The 20,226-nt window shown below is 37.1% G+C and overlaps 1 protein-coding gene across 9 annotated transcripts in view; it reads left to right on the top strand.

Moving 5' to 3' along the window:
* Positions 1–20,226, top strand: part of DMD (dystrophin) — a 2,362,639-nt gene that overhangs the window by 1,605,122 nt on the left and 737,291 nt on the right. For all 9 annotated transcript variants that reach the window (XM_070783459.1, XM_070783466.1, XM_070783462.1 and 6 more), the window contains 2 exons: positions 6,067–6,168; positions 17,501–17,609. In XM_070783459.1, coding sequence (XP_070639560.1) covers positions 6,067–6,168; positions 17,501–17,609 — 211 coding nt within the window. The remainder of the gene's footprint in view (positions 1–6,066; positions 6,169–17,500; positions 17,610–20,226) is intronic.

Genomic DNA, 20,226 nt, shown 5'->3' on the forward strand with positions numbered 1-20,226 from the left:
TAAAAGACAGGAACTGGAGGTACTAACAAATCCTGAATTGCCTTTAAAGACCCAGCTCAAAGCTGTCATGCAGTCATGTCTGCCCACAGTCTATTAATCTAAATGAGGCACATGGTGAAGTCCAAAGTCAATGGGGAAGAGAGCATATTCACCCACAGGGCAGACATTTTCACACAGTCAGTGAATAATAATGAACTAATAAGCCAATCATAATTTTCACAAACATCTTAGAATTGATTCCAAAATCTTTTTTTTTATATCTCAACATCTCTGAAATTGAAGTATTTGCCACAAAAGTGCCTCCAAAGTTAATTTTTTTAAACTTAGCAATTCATGACATAATAGTCATTCTTCTATCCATGATATCTTAGACTTGATAGAAAAACCATTGATTGTGGTGGTTGACAAAACAGTCAAATGGCAGGAAATACTCTTTATAAATAAGGAAATTAAATGAAGAGGTACTTAGGTTTGCTAAAGAATATAGTTGTCATCTTTATATATTTTCTCTGTTTTCAGTAGCAGCATATGTATCTTATTCAGACAGCTTGTTTGAGTGGAAAACTGTACATTAGATGGATGTTAGATCTGTCTACCTATTCAGAGATTCATATATATTCATTTTTAGAATATCAATTAGAAATCAAAGTGTAATTCCCCTGTTTAAAAACCTTTTTGTGGTTTCTCCACTAAGGTCTTGAGGATGATATAAAAATTCCTTCTTTCCTTTGGTCCTTGCTTCTGCTCCTGCATCATTTCCTCCCATTTCCCCACATGGGATCTCCATGCTGCCTCTGTTTCCAGGCTTTGCATACACCAGATTCTCTCTTGACTACTTTTCCATCATCCATTCCTTTGTCAACCAGGCACTTGAGCTGTCTGTGTTCCAAGTTTTTGCTCAAACCTTTCTTCTCCAATAAGGCCTGCCCCTACTCTCTTTTTGTCCCTCAAACACAGACCTGATCAGTTGCTCCTCCATGCCCCATTGTACACTGAACATTGCTAGTCATTTCACCTGTTGCAGTCCAAGTTTAATACATGATTGGCTGTATCCTTCTGCCACGTATCATTCCCAGTTCCTAGCCAAGACTTTGAAATATAGTAAATATTAAATAAATGTTTGGGAAATGTACAAATGAATGTTGGAACATATGTGAAAAGGCTGTTGATATCCTTTTTACTTTGTGAAAATGGTAAAGAATCTGCCTGCTATGTAGGAGACACAGGAGATGCGGGTTCAATCCCCTGGAGAAGAAAATGACAACCCACTCCAGTGTTCTTGCCTGGAGAATCCCATGGACAAAGGAGCCTGGCAGGCTACAGTCCATGGGGTCACAAAGAGTTAGACACGACTGAAGTGACTTAGCATGCACACATACACATATATATATGTGTGTGTATATATATAGATAGATACACTCTAAGGTTAACAATAAGTAAAATGATAGAAATATAAAGAAATTAAAAATAACTAAGGAAAACAAGGCAAAATATGTCTCTCTTATATTATCCTTAGCGGCACCAAACTTCTAGTTTAAAAAGAAATGTGTGCATACTATCAGTTTAATATTGAATTAGAAAAATAATAGTCAATGAATAAATTCTTTAAAAAATATGAGTGTACATTAATTCACATATGAGTTGCTACTTTCATCCCCAAAGGTGCTGTTCAGTCTTTTTTAATCACTAACCATTGCTTCACTGCTTGTCAGGACCAACACTACCAGCAGTATAAGTAATGCTGTCTAAAAAGAAATAAAACGGAAGGTGCTTAGAGTTACTCCATTTTGAATACCTATCAAGGCAGGATTTTTTAAAAATGCAGTACCATATTTTCCTAGTGAGTATTAATGGTTGTTCCTATTACCTATTCAATAAAAATTACATACTTAAAATTATGCATAAGATTGTAGTGAAATGTCAGTACAATGATTTAAAAAAAAAAAAAAAAAACTCTAGTTATATCATAAGGGTCTTAACTCCTGGTGCACAATCTTATATTACAGAGGATATATTAAAAATAAGGCAGAGAAAAAACTTAAATGGAAATGTTCTGTTATTAGAAGTGAGTTTTTTTGGTTGAAATCCCATGAAGACATTCTTGTCTGAATTTTCTTTGAAGTTTAACACTTTCTACTTAGAAAAAAGTGGCCACTATAATTAGCCATGTTTCCATTTTAGTGGTGAACTTCTTCACCTTATCTTAAATCATATAAAAATGTGAGGTCATTGGGGAGATAAAAGATTTACTCAAACCAATTCTCTGACCTGGATATCATCAGTTTGACACTCACAAACCCACAAAGAGACATTCTTGGAATTTTTTAAAGGCTATGTAAGAATTTATTTTTTGTGGGAAAAGATAGGATTTTCTCTCATTTACCCATTGGAATGATACTATAGAATGCACTGGAGATAAAGAGGAGAAAAAAAATAACATTATAGTAAGAAGCATGACTGCCTGTTTTAGCATATGCATGTGTGTTCACACATACACACACACAGAGACACACACACACATGCTCTACTCAACAAAGTAGGCTGAAGTGGAGGTTTAGTGACACACACTTTCTGGTAATATCATCTCTGCCATTTGCAAGCTATATGGCCTTGGAAAATTGACCTAATCTCTCTTGGTTTCATCATCTGCAAAATCAGATAATACCCTTTTTGTAGGAGTGTAAGTACGAGGACAGATGTACAAAAAATAAAGTGTTTGACATGTGGTAAAGTGAAAGTGTTAGTCGCTCAATTGTGTCCCACTCTTTGCAACCCTGTGAACTGTAGCCCGCCACACTCCTCAGTCCATGGAATTCTCCAGGCAAGAATACTGGAGTGGGTGGCCATTCCCTTTTCCAAGGGATCTTCTTGACACAGGAATCAAACCTGGGTCTCCTGCGTTGCAGACATTCTTTGCTATCTGAGCAATCAGGAAGGCCCAGACACATGGTAATGTTTCAGAAACTCTGTTTTGTTAATATTATTATATCACTTGATGGGAATCACTTAATATCACTGTAGCAGTTTGTTGATATTTTCAGCACAGTTAATGATTTCAGCAGCTTTTTCTTATCTTTGCGTAGTCATGTGATTTGGCTGGTATTTGTTTGTTTGCTTTAAAATTTTTCCATGTCAAATCTTAATTGCATGAAGGGATATCAATTTTTAAAAATTTTTTCACATATACTTCCATTTTTTTCAGCTTGATCATCAGCTTCTCATAGTGTATTATTTTGCATGAGCTTAAGAAAACTATACTAAGGGACATATGAAAGGAATTTAATCAGATTTACTACAGTTGATCCTTCAAGCAATAATATTTGACCCTCAATAATAAATTCACATTGCAAATAAATGTAGTAAGGTAAATTGTAGAAAGTTATCTTCAAAATGGCCTTTCTAAAGTGATTTATCAAAGGCATGTATAATCAGATACCTAGTTCTCAAAAAAAAAAATCATAAAGGGGAAGTACTCACAAAGAATTAAGAGCTGAATATTATTTCTCTTACCCATTGCTCTGTTTCTGTTGGACCAAGTGTTAATCTCATCCAGGTACTTAAACTCTCCATTTTTTCATTAAAGGATGAAGAGATGGCAATAGTGTTGTTGGAAGGACATGGTACTAGGAAATATTTCTACAGATGGAAATGATGTGGACTTTCCTGGTGATCCAGTGGTTAAGGAGGGCTTCCCAGGTGGCTCAGTGGTAAAACATCTGCCTGCCAAGCAGGAGACAGAGGAGATGAGGGTTCAATCCCTGGGTCAGGAAGATCCCCTGGAGGAGGAAATGGCAACCCACTCCAGTATTCTTGCCTGGAGAATCCCATGGACAAAGGAGCCTCGTGGCCTACTGTCCATGGGGTTGAAAAGAGTTGGACATGACTTAGTGACTAAACCACCATTACCACCAGTAGTTAAGACTCTGTGCTTCCAGTACAAGGAACTGGAGTTCTAGCCCTGATCAGGGAAGATACTGCTTGCGTGTGGTGTGGCCAAAAATTAAAAAAAAAAAAATTTAATGGAAATGATGTGACTTTGCAATGCTCATTCATCAGAGAACTAAATCTAGGGTGAATTCAGTGGCCTGTAGAGGGAATATTTTACTTTCTTTAAGTGTAAAACATAGACATTTCACATGGCATCCCGTAGCCCATCTAATAAGCACCTCCTTAGAACTTGGAGCTCTAAGTAATATCTGGACTGCCTTCATGTCAGCCTTGCTACTCTTTCTGTTCATTTGCCAGTGAAGATTTTATGAATTAAAATGTGTGTGTTTATTTCCTGAGGGAATTCCTTGTCATAGCAAATGCAGTCTTTTAGCCCTGCTTGTTTACCAGTGCCTCCTAAAGAGTGGCATCAATTATTTGTGATCTTTGGAATTATTTATTTTCAATTGAAGACTGAGTGCAGGGAGAGCTTTCCCTGTGGTCCAGTGGTTAAGACTCCAGGTTTCCACAGCAGAGGTCACCCGTTCAATGGTTCAATCCCTGGTTGGAAAAATCTGTGTGCCGCTCAGGGCAGCAGGGAGAGGAACCTGTTAGTACTAATCATTTGCTGCATCCATGAAACAGTAGTAAAATTGTTGACTATTTGTGCTCATTGTCTGAAGGTATATAATTTGGACTGGGTGCCCTTGTAAATCATTCCAAGGGAAGAAGGAAAGATCCAACCCTCACCAAGTACACTCTGATTTTAAACTTGTTACAATTTTGCTGTTTAAAAAAAAATCACATTTAGAACTTTTTATCATAGAGAATGAGTTAATACTTAAAATTTTAGGTTTGTTTCTTCCATAATTATTGTCCCTAAAGGACGTGTGGGTGTGTGTCTGTGTGTTGCACGCATACCCATGTAACACATAGAGTTAATGTTGTGGACTCTTTTAACCAAGTGGCTACCTCCCACTGCTATTTATTATAAGAACTGAAGAAATAATCCTTCTCAGGAGCATGTGATGAGCACCCACAAGTTATAAGAAACCCTACTGTGCCATATAAGATTGTAGTAATTTTGGTTCAGAGGACACCCTGCTTGGATGAGCTGAGAGAGAGCAGGGACAAACGCAGTGGAGAAAGGAAACAGTGGCATGAAGACACGTACACACCGCAGTGGGGGGAGGCTTCAGGGTAGGAGAGGGAGGAAGAGGATGCAGGTTAATCAGGAATTGCTATCTGGGGAAGATTGCCCAGGCCCTGACTGACGCCTGACATTGATTAATCGATACTCCATCCTACTGTTTAACAAGTGTTCCATCCAAAAAGTCTTCTGTAATATTTAACTTCACTTCCTTCAGCTTCAATTTATGCACATTTCTTTGGTCCTCTCTTCAGGAGAGCTAGAGAGCAGCCAGTGGCAAAGAGTTTTATATTCATGTATCTAAAGAGGGTGTTTTGGTTTTTTTTTTTTTCCTTTTGTTATGTAATGTTTTGTTTGGTCCTGTTTTTTGGTCATATGATCAGGCTGCAGTCCTCTCCAGACTAAGGAAAGCAGATTTTTAAGGATAACTGAATCATTCCTCAAAAGGTCTATTTAATTTGACTGCTTAATAATTAATCAGTCTTGATCCTGTGCTTTAAGTGTTAACTCTTTGGAAAGAAAGTTAGTCATTTTGACAGTGATGTGGAAAGATTTGTTTGGTTTCTAAATATCTCGAAACAAAATTTGGGATTCAGAGCCAAAATAAGAAGTGTGTGTAGTAAAATGGACATTATGGTTACTGAGATTATTGGAGTTAACTATCATATTTATCCATATTGACCACATGCATAGATCATACTTCTTATAACTGCATTTTACCTTTTCTGAAAAATAGCAAATATCTTCTCTGTTTCTACGTAATAGTATTATGATAATTCAAGTAAATTGGAGGTAATTTTTTTAAACTTCCGTATGTGATGCAAAGACCTCTATTTCTTTTCTCTGCACTGAAAACTACTTTGTGCCCCTCTGTACTGCACAGAAATTGATCTGCAATACATGTGGAGTCTCCAAGGGTATATTTAAATTTAGTAATTTTATTGCTAACTGTGAAGTTAATCTGCACTGTATGTGCTCTTTTTCCCCAGGAAACTGAAGTAGCAGTTCAAGCTAAACAGCCGGATGTGGAAGGGATTTTGTCTAAAGGGCAGAATTTGTACAAGGAAAAACCAGCCACTGAGCCAGTGAAGGTAATGAAGCAACCTATAGCAACATCCATTACCTCATAATGGGTTATGCTTCCCCTATTTATAATCGATGAAATAACTTGTAAAGAAATATTGGCCATCCTGCAATAGCAGAGGCAGAGCTGTCTTTTTGATCAACATATCCTATTTATATATTGTGATCTTAAGGCTATTAACGAGTCATTGCATTAAAGGACTTATTTCTGTCCTGGTGTGCTGCCATCAATACAAAAAGTAGTCCCACCTTCAAGGTAGATTAAATTCTTTGAGGCTTTATTGCGTTGCTTGCCAGGCTTGATGCTTTTCATAGTGTTTGGCTTCATTCAGATCAAGCTACTGCATCATACTGTCTGTCTCCAGCCGCTGTAAAGAATCACAATATGGTCCATGACCTTTCTTTTCTCTATTGCTCTTTCTTATGAAAGAGGAAAATCAGCATTTGGGCATCAATACTTTATTGGGTCAAGAATTTTTAGTGAAATGTCATGTAATTGCTTCTCTCTTTGATTAAAAAAAAAAAAAAAAAGCTGGCCTGAGAGAAAGGTTTCTACTTCTTTCCTTTCCTCATGTGCATTTTGAAGTCTGGGACACATTTATTCACAGGCTATTACATGAGGAGAGAAATGGAAAACCAGTTCCGTTCTCAAAAAATAGATAATCAATGGTTTTCATTTGCAAATGAGAATCCAAGTGATAAATAGAAGTTAGGTATAGGTTACCTTATTTTTTGTACCTGACCAAAATTATAATGGCCCCCATTATGATGAAGGTTCCCGAGGGCCTGTAATGGTGGCTGTTTATTGATCAGTCCTGGCTTCTCTAGCTAATGTTGCAGGCTGAGATTTAGTGAGCCTCACCCTCATGTTTAAAACTGCTCTAAAACAGTGCAGGTCAATAACCTCATTATACAGAACTAGTTTGCCCTTGCAAATAACATTACCATGACTTACACTCTGTCTCCAAGGTCACTGCTTATGCTTGGCCCAAGCTTCATTTCTAGAAAATTGTTGGTTTTCCTTACAGTTTACAAGAGGGTTTTTCTTAGGTAAATTTAAAGGTTTGGGCTAAATGTAATATCCAAACAGCAGGTGCTGAAAGGCCCAGATTTTGCAGTAGATATCCATAGACATTTATACAGGAATATATTGTCCCCACTCCTAACATCCTCCCAAAGTAATTTGCATCCAGTCCAGGCCTGGAATGATCATTTTCATAAAGTAACAACATGTATAGTTTTTAGATTGGAGAGCCAGAAAAGGTCCTGAAAGTAGCAAGTTTCAGGGTTTCTTTTGGTGCACTAGAGAAAGCCAGTCCCAAGCAGCTACCTTTCTTGATTAACAGAGTGACTTTCATAGCAAGCAATGAGATGGACAAATGGACCATTTTGTAGATCTGTTCTACCTACTCAAAGAGTTTATGCAGGGTTTGGCATAATTGCTACAGATCACAAATATGCCTTACAGTTGGCTTTTGCTTTTGAGCCTATGCAAAAAAAGAGGCAGAGCCTTCATTGAAAGTCAATGAGAAAATGTGTATTCATTGTACGTACACCATCCAAACCTTGAGGCTAATCGGTAATATCCTCAAAATCTGGGCCACTATGAGTTCAGAACTGGGATCTGCCACCTCTTGGGGTCTCTAATTTCTACTGCAGCATTAGTGACAGAAGAGGGGGATTACCTTCCTGAAATAAGAGAGCAGGCGGGGTGGTAACTTCCTTGTCTTTCACATCCCTGGAAACCGTTGTGTAGAGTCAGCCCTCATCTTTCTTTTCTTTTCCCTTCCTTCACCATGTCCTTTCAAATCAATTCATGGCAGAGAAGCACAGCTTAAATGAAAACTCATCCCCGCTCTGCCATTTACCCCTCAAGTTGGGAGAGGAATCACCATATCAGGTTCCTAGTGGCCAAAGGGCAAAATTGATTCAGGAGATCAGGAGTGAGGAGAAATGGAATATTCATGTGCAGCTTTTGATAAGGACCATGCATGACCTTGGAAATTCTTGAAGATTAGCTGGGGCATCTGGTAGCCTGAAACACTAGAGGCTCAGGAACTACCTCATCATTAAGGAAAAAAGCACTCTGAAAGCTGACAAATGTTGGAAGAGGAAAAGGGAAAGAAGCTAGGATATAGAGCGGTTTCCTCCTGTGTAATAACAAAATATTAAAGGATGCTATCTAAAGCTGACAAAAAAGAAAAATGAAGACAAAAAATCACAAACAAACAAAAAAACTACCTCATCCTTCAAAACCTGGAACCTAGCAATACAAGGTACCAAGCGAAGGGAACTGTTTAAATCTCTGCATGGATCAAAAACTTATTTTTAAAGATTAGGGATGATTTTTCTAAAGGGTAAGCCACTGCTCTGATAGTACATAAATCAACCGTGCATTTAACTTTGACTTCATACATCAAAATTTTTAAATTTTACTATTCCTGATGCCTTTCCTCCTTAACTTTCAGGTTTCTCACCCTTTAATAGAAGGAGAAAGGGTACAAGTAGCCTGCAATACATTTTCATGACAAAAGTTTGGTTTTTGTTTTGGGGAGGAGGTACATTTGGAAAATATAACAATTCTTTGGAAAATATAACAATTCTAAAGAAGATGGTGATAGTCTTTCAAAGGAAAATGAAAATCCCTCATGGTGTGTATATAAGATCCAGTATTTAAATGGATAATTAGTATGTCCACCACTTTCAGACATTCTAATTAAGGACACAGCAGAGAATGGTTCTGTTTCTTAGAAAATTGGTTGTCTATTGGCACCTCCACATTCCACATCAGACAAGCTGTCTGCTTACCTCCTACGCTAACCTCCCAAGCTGAGTCCTCTTAAAGAGCTTGGCTCATCCCTGTTCAGTTTTTTGGGGTTTTTTTTTTACCCTTCATTTCATCAACTTCTCTAGGGTTTCCTTAATTTTCAAAGATGGTAAAATTTTAGTTTATTTTTCTGTCATCCATAACTGATCAATTTCTTATTTTCTTTGAGAACTTCCTCTTAAAGATCAAACATACATTAGGAGACAGTTCTACTAATGACATAAATGTAGCACTAGATCTGTGATGCAAATTTACTGGGAAAATCTTAAGATAATTGAAGAAGTAAGCATCTTTGTTTTGCTTTCTATCTCTTCTGTCTCTCTCTCCCCTACACACACACACACACACACACACTTTTATTTCATTTGATTTGTACCTTGTTCCTTTCTCTTAACTTCAGAAGCTGTTGAAGATTGCTTGGATAAGTTCAGTAAATTGTTGAATACTTTGCTTAAGCTATACTTTTGGTAATAATACTTTATGGTAATGCTGTTGGGGGAATCATTTTAATACGTTCCATTTTCACAGAGTAATGAGCAGGTTCCTCAGTAGCCCCGAATTTAGCAGTTAAAAAGCAACAAAGACAACTGCCCTCAGTAGCAACAATATTTACTACAAAAAAGAAAAGCCATTTGTTATTTGACTTAAAAATTGTTTAGTTCTTTAGAACTTAAGCATTTGGATGGCATTCTCTTATATTTTCACTTTCTTTAACTTTAATTTTGGAACACCACTCTTCCTGTTAAAATTTTTTAAATGTGTGTATATATTTTGAAATACTTATATCACCTTCCATTATTAGAACTGAGAACATTAATGAAATTTAAAATGTCTTAGTTACTTGGTGAAGTTATAAGATCACACCAGCTGGTTTGCTTTGCTAACTTTTTAAATTATCCAGAAAAATCTTAACATGAATCTAATAATATGTTGTATTACCGCTTTTGAATTTTTTTTTTTAATGTTAAGAGAAAAAATGAGGTGTTAGGAACTTTCTATATTTGGCCAAAGGGTTCCACCCCAACCTTTAACACAAAAATAATTGCTATAAACAAATGGTCAAGAGGGCAATTACCATCTTCCAGGCATCATTTCCTCCGATATAAGCTGCAGAATGACAGCATCATTAGTCATTTTCAATTATAGTCAGTCACAACCAGGGATGTTTCATTTTACCAGCTGTTTTGTTGTTAATTAACTAGATTAAGCTGTTTTTTTCCCCCTCCTGAGTTTGTTCTACTGCCAACATCAACATTTGAAATTTTGAAAAACTCGTTGGGTTTATTTATTTATTTTTTTGCCTGATAATTCAAAATATATCACTCACAACAGATGTGCATCCAAAAATTTATATACAATATAGAATGTCAAGTGGTGTCTTGTTGGTGAAAATGTTTCCCAATTACATATTATATTATAACAGTAATTGGATCTTTATAAATCATCTATCAGGCTATCTCATTTACATGGTGTAACTTTTTTTTTTTTTTTTGGTAACATCAGAATCAATAGCAAGATAACAGATATGAGTCTATCCCCCAGATAAACAGATCCATTTTGATTGACTCATTTGATAAACACAATTTCCATGTCAATGGTAATAGAAACAGTTCAGGGAAGAATTATAGGGAGTAACAGTATTAGAGAGATTTTATAATTTATTAATAGATGGGTATCAGAATTTCATTTTTTAATGCAAATAAGTTTTACAACTGAGTAAAAAGTCTTGACCATGAGAGATTGAATCAGTGCTAATCACTCTTTGGAAGGAATGATGCTAAAGCTGAAACTCCAGTACTTTGGCCACCTCATGCGAAGAGCTGACTCATTGGAAAAGACTCTGATGCTGGGAGGGATTGGGGTCAGGAGGAGAAGGGGACGACGGAGGATGAGATGGCTGGATGGCATCACTGACTCGATGGACGTGAGTCTGAGTGAACTCCGGGAGTTGGTGATGGACAGGGAGGCCTGGCGTGCTGCGATTATTGGGGTCACAAAGAGTCGGACATGACTGAGCGACTGATCTGATCTGATCTGAATATAAGGAGAACCCCGCTTTCCCAATGAGAAGATAAAATTTATAATAAATTTTTGAGCAATTGATAGAATCATTTAGGAATGTGGATGAGATTGTCAAATGCCTAGTTATGTTTAATTTCTTAATTGATTAGCACTTCCAATATTTGAAATCTCACATTTTATAAAATAGCACACTAAGAATATTGCTTTTGCCACATTTGTATTTTATGAAAAGAGTTCATTCACACATGCACACACATACACTCACACACATATATTCCAGAATTCTAGAGCTTACTGTCTTCCAAGTTATTTGCAATATGGCAGTGTTTTAATTAAATGGTGCAGTCAAAGCTTTCTCTCCAGAGACAATTAAGAATATACCTACCAGTTTTTATCTGGAAGGTGAAAGGATTAAAGCAGGGCAGAGTTAAGAAGTAGTAACAGTGCCTCCTATTTGTCATTTTTGTGGTGGCATAATGGCCTTGGCTCTGTCTTACCCCAAACATGGCCCTTGGATGTCCATATCTGTATAGTTTATTTTCTGTGGCTGTTGATGTTTACTTGAGACCATCATACCTAGCTAACTGCCATTTACCAGAAGGCCTGGTTTTCACTTCCTCAATGTTATCGTTGGAATATTTATCCCTAACTTCAGTGCCCATTCCCAAAATATTAGGAGAGATAATCTTTTCATTATTCTTAGATGTGAATTATATATCACCCCATCAGAATAACTTATTGTTTAGCTTTTTAAAACTATCTTTAAAACATTTGTTTACAATGACTTTTACCACTGGTAAATGTGAAGGTATACCCTAGGAATAATTGTTAATAGTTTATCAATTTTCTTTACTTCCTTTTTATTTTATTAACCAATTCTGGCAGATAACTTCTCTATGCATCCCAAATTCATATCTCTTGAGAGTATTTCAGGGTACTGTTGAACTTTGTTGTTCAAAATAAAACAATTGAAACACAAAAGACATTATAAGCTAATATGAACTGACTCTTTTGTGAGAAAATATTTTGGGCAAGAGTCTCAATTTAGTCTTACTCAGTAGCTCATGCTGAAACTGGACAAGCATTTTAGAGATCTGAATTTCACCTCGTCCTCAGTTGTATTAATTGCATTTATAGACACAGACATGGAGACATAGATGTTTCAGTTACAATAATCATATGTATGTCTATGTATATAAAGTCATAGGATGATTTGTTTATTTATATAACAGACATTAATATCATGCCAAACATTAACACAAGAGAAAAATACAAGATTTAAAAATTTTGAATATCCCAAACATAAGTAGTTCAGAGTTAAATTCCATTTTACATTTAAAAAGGAACCTATATTCAGAAATAATTTTTTTGTAATTAATTTTCACTCTTCATAAAGGAGAAATTTCACAGTTTGATATAATTGTCTTAACATTTAATGACTAACTCCAGGGAAATTATACACACACACACACACACACACACAATAGAGAATAATGCTCAGGTACAAATGCCCCCTAGAATGAATTTCATTTTTCCCTTTTAAAAAAAATGATCTCAGAGTTTCACCTTTTTGGTAAAACATGAATCTACTATGACTGTTGAGTTTTGAGCTCTTGTGAGGAAATCCTGGGATCTGCAGTTTTGCTTAGCATATTCAAAGTCTGAAAACTCTGGACACCTAATCAAGAGTAGGACTTCATAACTAGTATCCCACTGATTTTATATTTAAAGATGTTGGAATTTAGACATGCATTTGATTCCTTTAAATGTGGTTAAAGATTAACATTATTAGCAAATCATTACCTTTTACATTTTTTTATGGGTGCGGCTTAAAGTCTATTATGTGAAGAATGCTGCATTAGTTGCTGCAGCCAAACATTTTTGCTATCTGAAGGAACTTTACAGCCGAATAGAAAAGATGAGAGAATAAAAAATAAGGGCACAGGCCAGGGAACAAAAAAGGAAAGCAAAACCAAATGAAATAGAATATATATATGTTATAATATATATTATTTATTATATATAAACATGTAAATTTATATATAATATACTATTTATTATATTTATAATAATAAATGTAATAATTAATTAATTTAATAATAATACCAATAGTATAAATATAATAAATAATATACATTTATATATACATAATATATATTTATCCATAATATATAAATAGCCAATTTCAACTCTAAGTGCAGCAGGTACTTGAAAAGTTGCAAGAGTGTTTTTGTGACCAGCTGAATCAAAATCTACAGCCATTTTATGTGATATCATTTGCTAATATTTATGAAAGATTGGTTAACATACACTTCTGAGCTTCTTTGTGGTATCAGATGTTTGTGGTACACTGGGGGCTACTACTTAATTTTTTAAATTTCTACATCTGAAATCATATAAACCTTATTTACCCATATGGAAAAAACAATGGGCAAAATAACATTCTAATAAATGAATAGACCATTCAGAGTTTTATGTATTAATAAAAGAGAATTGAATATATAAACATGTTATTTTCAGGATAACCTAAACCAAATCTTTTAAGCACTGAAATATTTTAATTTTAACTATCTTAATGAAAACTTTTATTGACTATCTTCTGTTTTGCTTCATTAAGCAGTGCATAATAACTAACGAACAATTTTATAGTACTTTACAGTTCACAGAGTTCTTTTCATATAAAAGATCTCATTTAGTTAATCCAACAAAGCTATGAGTTAGGTAGTAATATTATATACATGTTTCAAGGATGATGAATTTGACTGACCTACCTGATTTTGCTACTGCTGCTGCTAAGTCGCTTCAGTCGTGTCCGACTCTGTGGGACCCCGTAGACGGCCGCCCACCAGGCTCCCCCGTCCCTGGGATTCTCCAGGCAAGAACACTGCAGTGGGTTGCCATTTCCTTCTCAAATGCATGAAAGTGAAAAGTGAAAGTGAAGTCGCTCAGTCGTGTCTGACTCTTCGCGACCCCGTGGACTGCAGCCTACCAGGCTCCTCCGTCCATGGGATTTTCCAGGCAAGAGTACTGATTTTGCTAGTAATCACAAAACCAGTGTAATGAGTTAGGGCTGAAATCCAGGATTTCAGATACTAAAACGTAGTGTAATTTAAAACTTTCTTAATTTTCAGGGTCATCATTATAAGCATCAATTATTGTTCTGTTTCATTGTACAGTTACTGATGCTGAAAAAGCTTCTCAGCATGGGTGCCAAACTGAATCTCAGAGACAGAGTTTTGGGTGAAGTAAAAGAGATTAGCTTTATCGCTTTGCCAGGCAAAACTGTGTGTCCCTATGTGGGGGAATTGGGTGAGGAGTTTTATAGAAATGGTTCAAGGGCTGAGTTGCTGATAAGGATAAGGGTGTGTGCAAGGCCTGCATTTCTTTAATCTGGCCTCAGGGGTCTCCTGATGAGCTTCTGTGGATCTTGAGGTTATCAAACCTTGTCTCTGGAATGAAGAATGCTTCATCAAGTAGTTAACATCTTCCATTTGTTGGAGGTTTTAGTTCCGCAGAAGAGCTCAAAGATATTGTTCTGTGTATCCCTTGAGGTGGAACCAAGAACCTGCATCAAGGCTGCTCTGCTGTTTCTTGCCTGTTTCTCCCTTGTCTTTGCATCCCGTCCCTTTCCTGATTAGCAACTATTTGAACCTGAGCTTTGGAACACAGGGAAAGTCATGGAGGCTGAATGAAGCGTATTTCCTACCAACAAGAAATAAGGGACAGAGAAAGGTTTTTGTGCCCAGGATCCCCACAGGGTCCTGCTCAATTTCATTGTGCACATGGAGTACGAAGTTCAGTACTGATCACTGCATCTTCAGTTGAGACCCAGATGAAATAGTTAATTTTATTTCAGAGGCAGGCTGTTAGATAAATACTTTAAATATTTAAAATCTAACTCAGTGCAGTGAGATGCTTACACCATGAGAAGAAAGTGAAACCTAAGCCAACTGTAGAAACAGCAAATTCCCATCTCTCCTCGCCTACTCACTATGGGGCCATATGCTTGCTGAGTGTAAGAGTGGGCAGATCTCAGCAGTATGTAAGTCAATCTCTAATCTCTCTCTCTTCCTCTCACCCTCTTTGTCTCTCAGCATATACAGGTGACTTCCTATAGGTTATATAACGTATAAGACCATTTGCCGCACCCTTATCCCTTCAATAAGTGACCTAAGATCATGATGTTTTCAGATAGCTACTTTTACATTTATTGTCTCTTCCCTAATATCTATTGCTATTTGTTGTTGCTGTTGTTATCAACAACTTCTAGTTCCTCTTATTATTCTTTCCCTGGAAACTCACTGTAATTTAGCAGGGGAATCAAAAGACCAAATACATACATATATATATATATATATATATATATATATATATATATATATATATATAAATATAAATTCACCAGCCTTGGATGATATTTAATTCTCAATGTTTAGCTCTGATGTCAGAACAGAAAAATATCTTCCACGTGTCATGACTTTCTATGGTAGTTTTTCCTCACTGATCAGAGGCATTTTGTTGTTGTTGTTCACTTTTAGATTCAAGGCTTATGTTTTAATAAATAAAAAGAAATAATATTCATTGATGTGATAGTAAATGTTTGACAGCATGTACTCTGGGAGAAGAAATTAAAAGCCCTGACTTGACATGAGGTCAGACATAATAGAATAAATTACCTTAAGAGCACAGATGATAGTTAAAATAGGAAGTGATAACTTTTTACTATTTATTTTAGTATTTATTCCCTTTGCAGCTTTGCTTAAGTGGGGTTTTTCAAGAAAATTAAGTCCTATAGAAAATAATTTAAGACCTATTTTCTTATTTTTATCAAGGATGATACATATCTATTCCATTGAGGATGGCTAGGTAATTCATTGCTTATAATGGATGCCTTAGGCTCTGGTCCTTGACAATCAACATCAGCATCAACTGGAAAATTGTTAGAAGTGTCAATTCTTGGGCCCTACCCAAGATCTCTTGAATCTATAACTCTAAGGTTGAAAGCCAGCTGCTGCTGCTGCTGCTAAGTCGCTTCAGTCATGTCGGACTCTGTGTGACCCCATAGATGGCAGCCCACCAGGCTCCCCCGTCCCTGGGATCGTCCAGGCAAGAACACTGGAGTGGGTTGCCATTTCCTTCTCCAATGCATGAAAGGAAAAGTGAAAGTGAAGTTGCTCAGTCATGTCTGACTCTTAGCGACCCCATGGACTGCAGCCTACCAGGCTCCTCCATCCATGGGATTCTCCAGGCAAGAGTACTGGAGTGGGGTGCCATTGCCTTCTCCATGAAAGCCAGCAGTCAGTGGTTTACCAAGTCTTCCAGGTGATTCTGATGGCCCCAACATATGAGAACCACTGCTCCAAAGTATTATGATAAATTATCCCCCCAATCCATTGAGAAAGTTTGACCTAGGACCTTTGAGTTCTCTGCTTCCAGCTAGTGGAAAGGGAAAGAATGGATGGAGAAACCTCACTCAATTTTTATAAGGATCAGCCCAGAACTGACAGATATTACCTCTCCTCACATTCTACTGACAGTAAGTTATCTTACGATTATCCAGCGTTACACTGGAAGTGGCTTGGATCTGTTCCTGAGGACCTATTAGCAAATTTCCAGACACTTTGTGAGCTACTTGATGTTCTTTTGGTAACTAAAATTGGCTATAGTTGGACAATCTACACCACAGAAATTAGCAAACACTAAAATCAATTTGTTTCTTTGTTTTCCCCAGAGAGCCACTTGTTAACATATACACGTCACTGACCATATACAGGCTTGGCTGACCCTACTGCAGCTAAAATGACCCTCAAAATGGTCCTGCTTTGAACCAAATTGGCTGAGCCTTTATACTCTCACCTTGATCAGTCTTTGAATAAGGGCCACCCTGGGAAGGGCAAGTCCTTAGGCAAGGTAGATCACCATAGCAGAGACAGTCCCAGAAGGAACTGACACCTGACACCTGAAGGATGTCTACTGACATGTTCTTCACCATTTGGGACAAGAGTACTTCCTTGAAGTGGACTCAGAGGCTTATCCCCATGTGTACCTCAGCCCCTCCTTCCAAGTGTTGCTAATAAGATTGATCCGGAGTGAGCCAGGGCAGTAAGATAATTTTAACATCCTCTGGAAAATTCTGGTATGCAGCCACACTAGATACTATTTAAAACAGTCAAGCCAATTGCTGAGATGACATTTTTTGTTTATTTGTTTTGCTTTCAATAATGTTTGCACTCTATGTTTGTCCTTTCAATGAAATTGTGCCTGGAGCAAGAGCCTGTATGCAGCAAACAATCAATAAAAATTTGTAGTGAGGTTGGTTGAAGTATTTAATTAAAATACCTTTGAAAGGAATTCCACCCAGAAAAGTTAATTTAGAAGTAAAATATGATAGAAATACAATAATGTATTCACAAAATAAATTAATAACTCAGTGAATTAAGTTACTGCAAGATGTTAATCGAATAAATAACATACATGCTTTTCTATTAAAGAGGAAGTTAGAAGATCTGAGCTCGGAGTGGAAGGCGGTAACCCACTTACTTCAAGAGCTGAGGGCAAAGTGGCCTGGCCCAGTCCCTGGACTGACAGCAACTGGAGCACGTAAGTCTGCTGGATCGCATCCTCTGTGGCTTTGGACATTTGCTCGAAAGCACAACAGTGAGATGCTCCCTGGGTTAAAGGGAAAATGAGTTGCAATGCTGAAAATAGGAATAAACTTGGGTTATTTACAATGCAAAATGTCTTAGAGCTTAGGTTCCTTGGAAAGAGATTGATTGAGCATATGGAGTCACCAAAGTATATAGGGGTGTGCTCTCCAGAAATGTACCTACAGTGAAGAAAGACCCATAGCAGAGATAGCAGAAGGGGCTGAGGGGCTGCAGGGTGATTTGACTGCAAGAGAGGCCTCAGCCCACTCCACAGGAGCCTTAGGGCTGAGTGGGTTGTCCAGAGCCCTCCTGAATGGCAAGAATAGAGCTTGGCCTTTGTATTCCTGAACCAGCCAGCCTTTGCCCAGGGGCTGCCCACTGGAAGGAAAAAGGAAATCTTAGAAGAGTCTTCTGGGCCAAAGGCAATTCTCAGTAAGGAATACTATCAGTGCTTCTAGTCGGACTGATGGGTGTGTTGTTCCTGAAGAGGGAATCAGGGTAGAGCCTCCAAGACTAAATATGTAAGGACCCCATCTCCTATATCCTTTAGATAATCTTATTCAAATATACCCACACAGGGACTTCCCTGGCAGTCCAGTGGTTAAGACCCTGTGCTTCCACTGCAGAGGGCACAGGTTCAATCCCTGGTCAGGGAACTAAGATCCTGCAAGCCATGCAGTGTTACCAAAAATATAAAAATTCCCCAAACCACAGAAATACACACAGTCCCCCTAGCACTTCCCTCTGTTCCATCTGAAGACAGTCTTAAGAGCTCTTCCATTTTTAGTTCAAGAAAAAGGAAAATGGACCATGACTACCACAAGTAGACTTGGGGGAGAAATGTTTTTTCATTTAGCTGTAGTTTTAACTTTTGTTTTTACTGCATATTTTCAGTCTATTCTTTTTCACTTTCTATTCATTTCTTAGTAGAAGGTATGCATAAAATCTCATGGCAATATTAAGGCTGGCTTTGAGTCCCATGGGCAAGGAGCCAAAAAATTTTTCTGCTATACCAATTCTATAATTAGATAGAACTAAAAAACATCTCTTTTTTTCTGTTCTTGTTTTTTGCTTCTTTTTTTTCCCTTTTCTACTTTTCAAAGATCAGATATTTGCAGTATTTAACTATGGTTCTTCAGGTAAAGTTGATTTTTATTTCATATCAATTAGAAATATACCACAATGGAAAGATCACCCAAGGTAGCACAATGATAATTCAGTAGAAGGCATAAACAGCGCTTAGGTTAGAGATGCTCTACAATCTGGGAACAGTGTGTCTTGTGTACCCCTGGGGTTTCTAAGAAGACATCAGAGTTAAATTTGATATCAGATACTTTAAAAAGATGTGTGAGAATTCTTTCTTCTTCCTCTTTTTTGGTCAATCTGGGACACTAAAATTTCTCTATCAGTGTTTATCTTCAATGAATTATATCAGGTTTATTTCTTCTTATGACCTGTAATTTTTGGTTCCCTCAGCACACATGCATAGTTTGTCCCTATATAATCGTTTATTGGTGTTTGTTCTCTAGCTTTCTCCTCATATTCAGCCTCAGATTCTCTAACTCTAAAGAAATTTGGTTCCAATAATTTGTTTCTATTGAACTCTGATATAATTATGGGTTTATGCTCCTGTTTAAGCTATTTTCACATGGTTGAAAGTTTTGAAAGGCAGGGCACAGAAATCTATTTAACCTGTAAAGTTCTTAGATGTGACTATAACAGTTCTGTTGGAGAATAGATTCAAAGTTCCAGTTTCAGTTTCCAGAAACATATTAATTCATCTACTTAATATCTATTGAGTAACTTCTATGTATTGAACATTATACTAGGTGCTGAGAATGCAGCATAGAGTAAGTTCCCTCCCCTCATGAAACCCTTCTAGTTGACCTTTGAACAACATGAGTTTGAACTATGCGGGGCACTTATGTGGAGAATTTTTTCAATAATAAATATTCCAGTACTACATGATCCATGGTGGGTTGAATCTGTGCATGTGAAGGAGCTGCCTAAATGGCAGAAACATAAGTGCACAGAGCAGACTGGATATTCAACTGTGCAGTAAGTCAGCCCTAACCTCAGTGTTAATCAAAGTTCAGCTGTACTCTGATTGGAAGAGAAACAGGATGAGCAAATAAAGAAAACAGATACTGTCTCAATATTGTTCAGAGTTACAGAGTTTAGTCCACAGATTGATATCAAATGGGCACTTGTTAAAGATGCAGAATGCCAGGCCCCACTCCAGACCCAGTGCATCAGAATCTACATTTTAATAAGATCCCTAGGTAATTAATTTGCACGCTGAATTTTGAGAAGCACAGTTATGGAGAACAGGAAAGCAGGATAAGAGAGAGTGAGCAGGAATGAAGGCATGATTGCCTGAAGTTGGGTCAATGAATCTTTTCTACTAAGCAAATACTTGAGAAAGCTGATGGAAGTGAGGAAATGAGCGAGGTACATATCGAGGGGAGAGTGTTCCAGTCAAAGATACAACAAAAAACAGAGGTAATGAGGGTACTGCAAGCACTGCGGGTCGACCTCCTGACAGACCAAGGGACGCTGACCCCTTTTGT

The sequence above is a fragment of the Bos indicus genome, chromosome X (genome assembly GCF_029378745.1).
Source record: "Bos indicus isolate NIAB-ARS_2022 breed Sahiwal x Tharparkar chromosome X, NIAB-ARS_B.indTharparkar_mat_pri_1.0, whole genome shotgun sequence".
Classification (NCBI taxonomy): Eukaryota; Metazoa; Chordata; class Mammalia; order Artiodactyla; family Bovidae; genus Bos; species Bos indicus.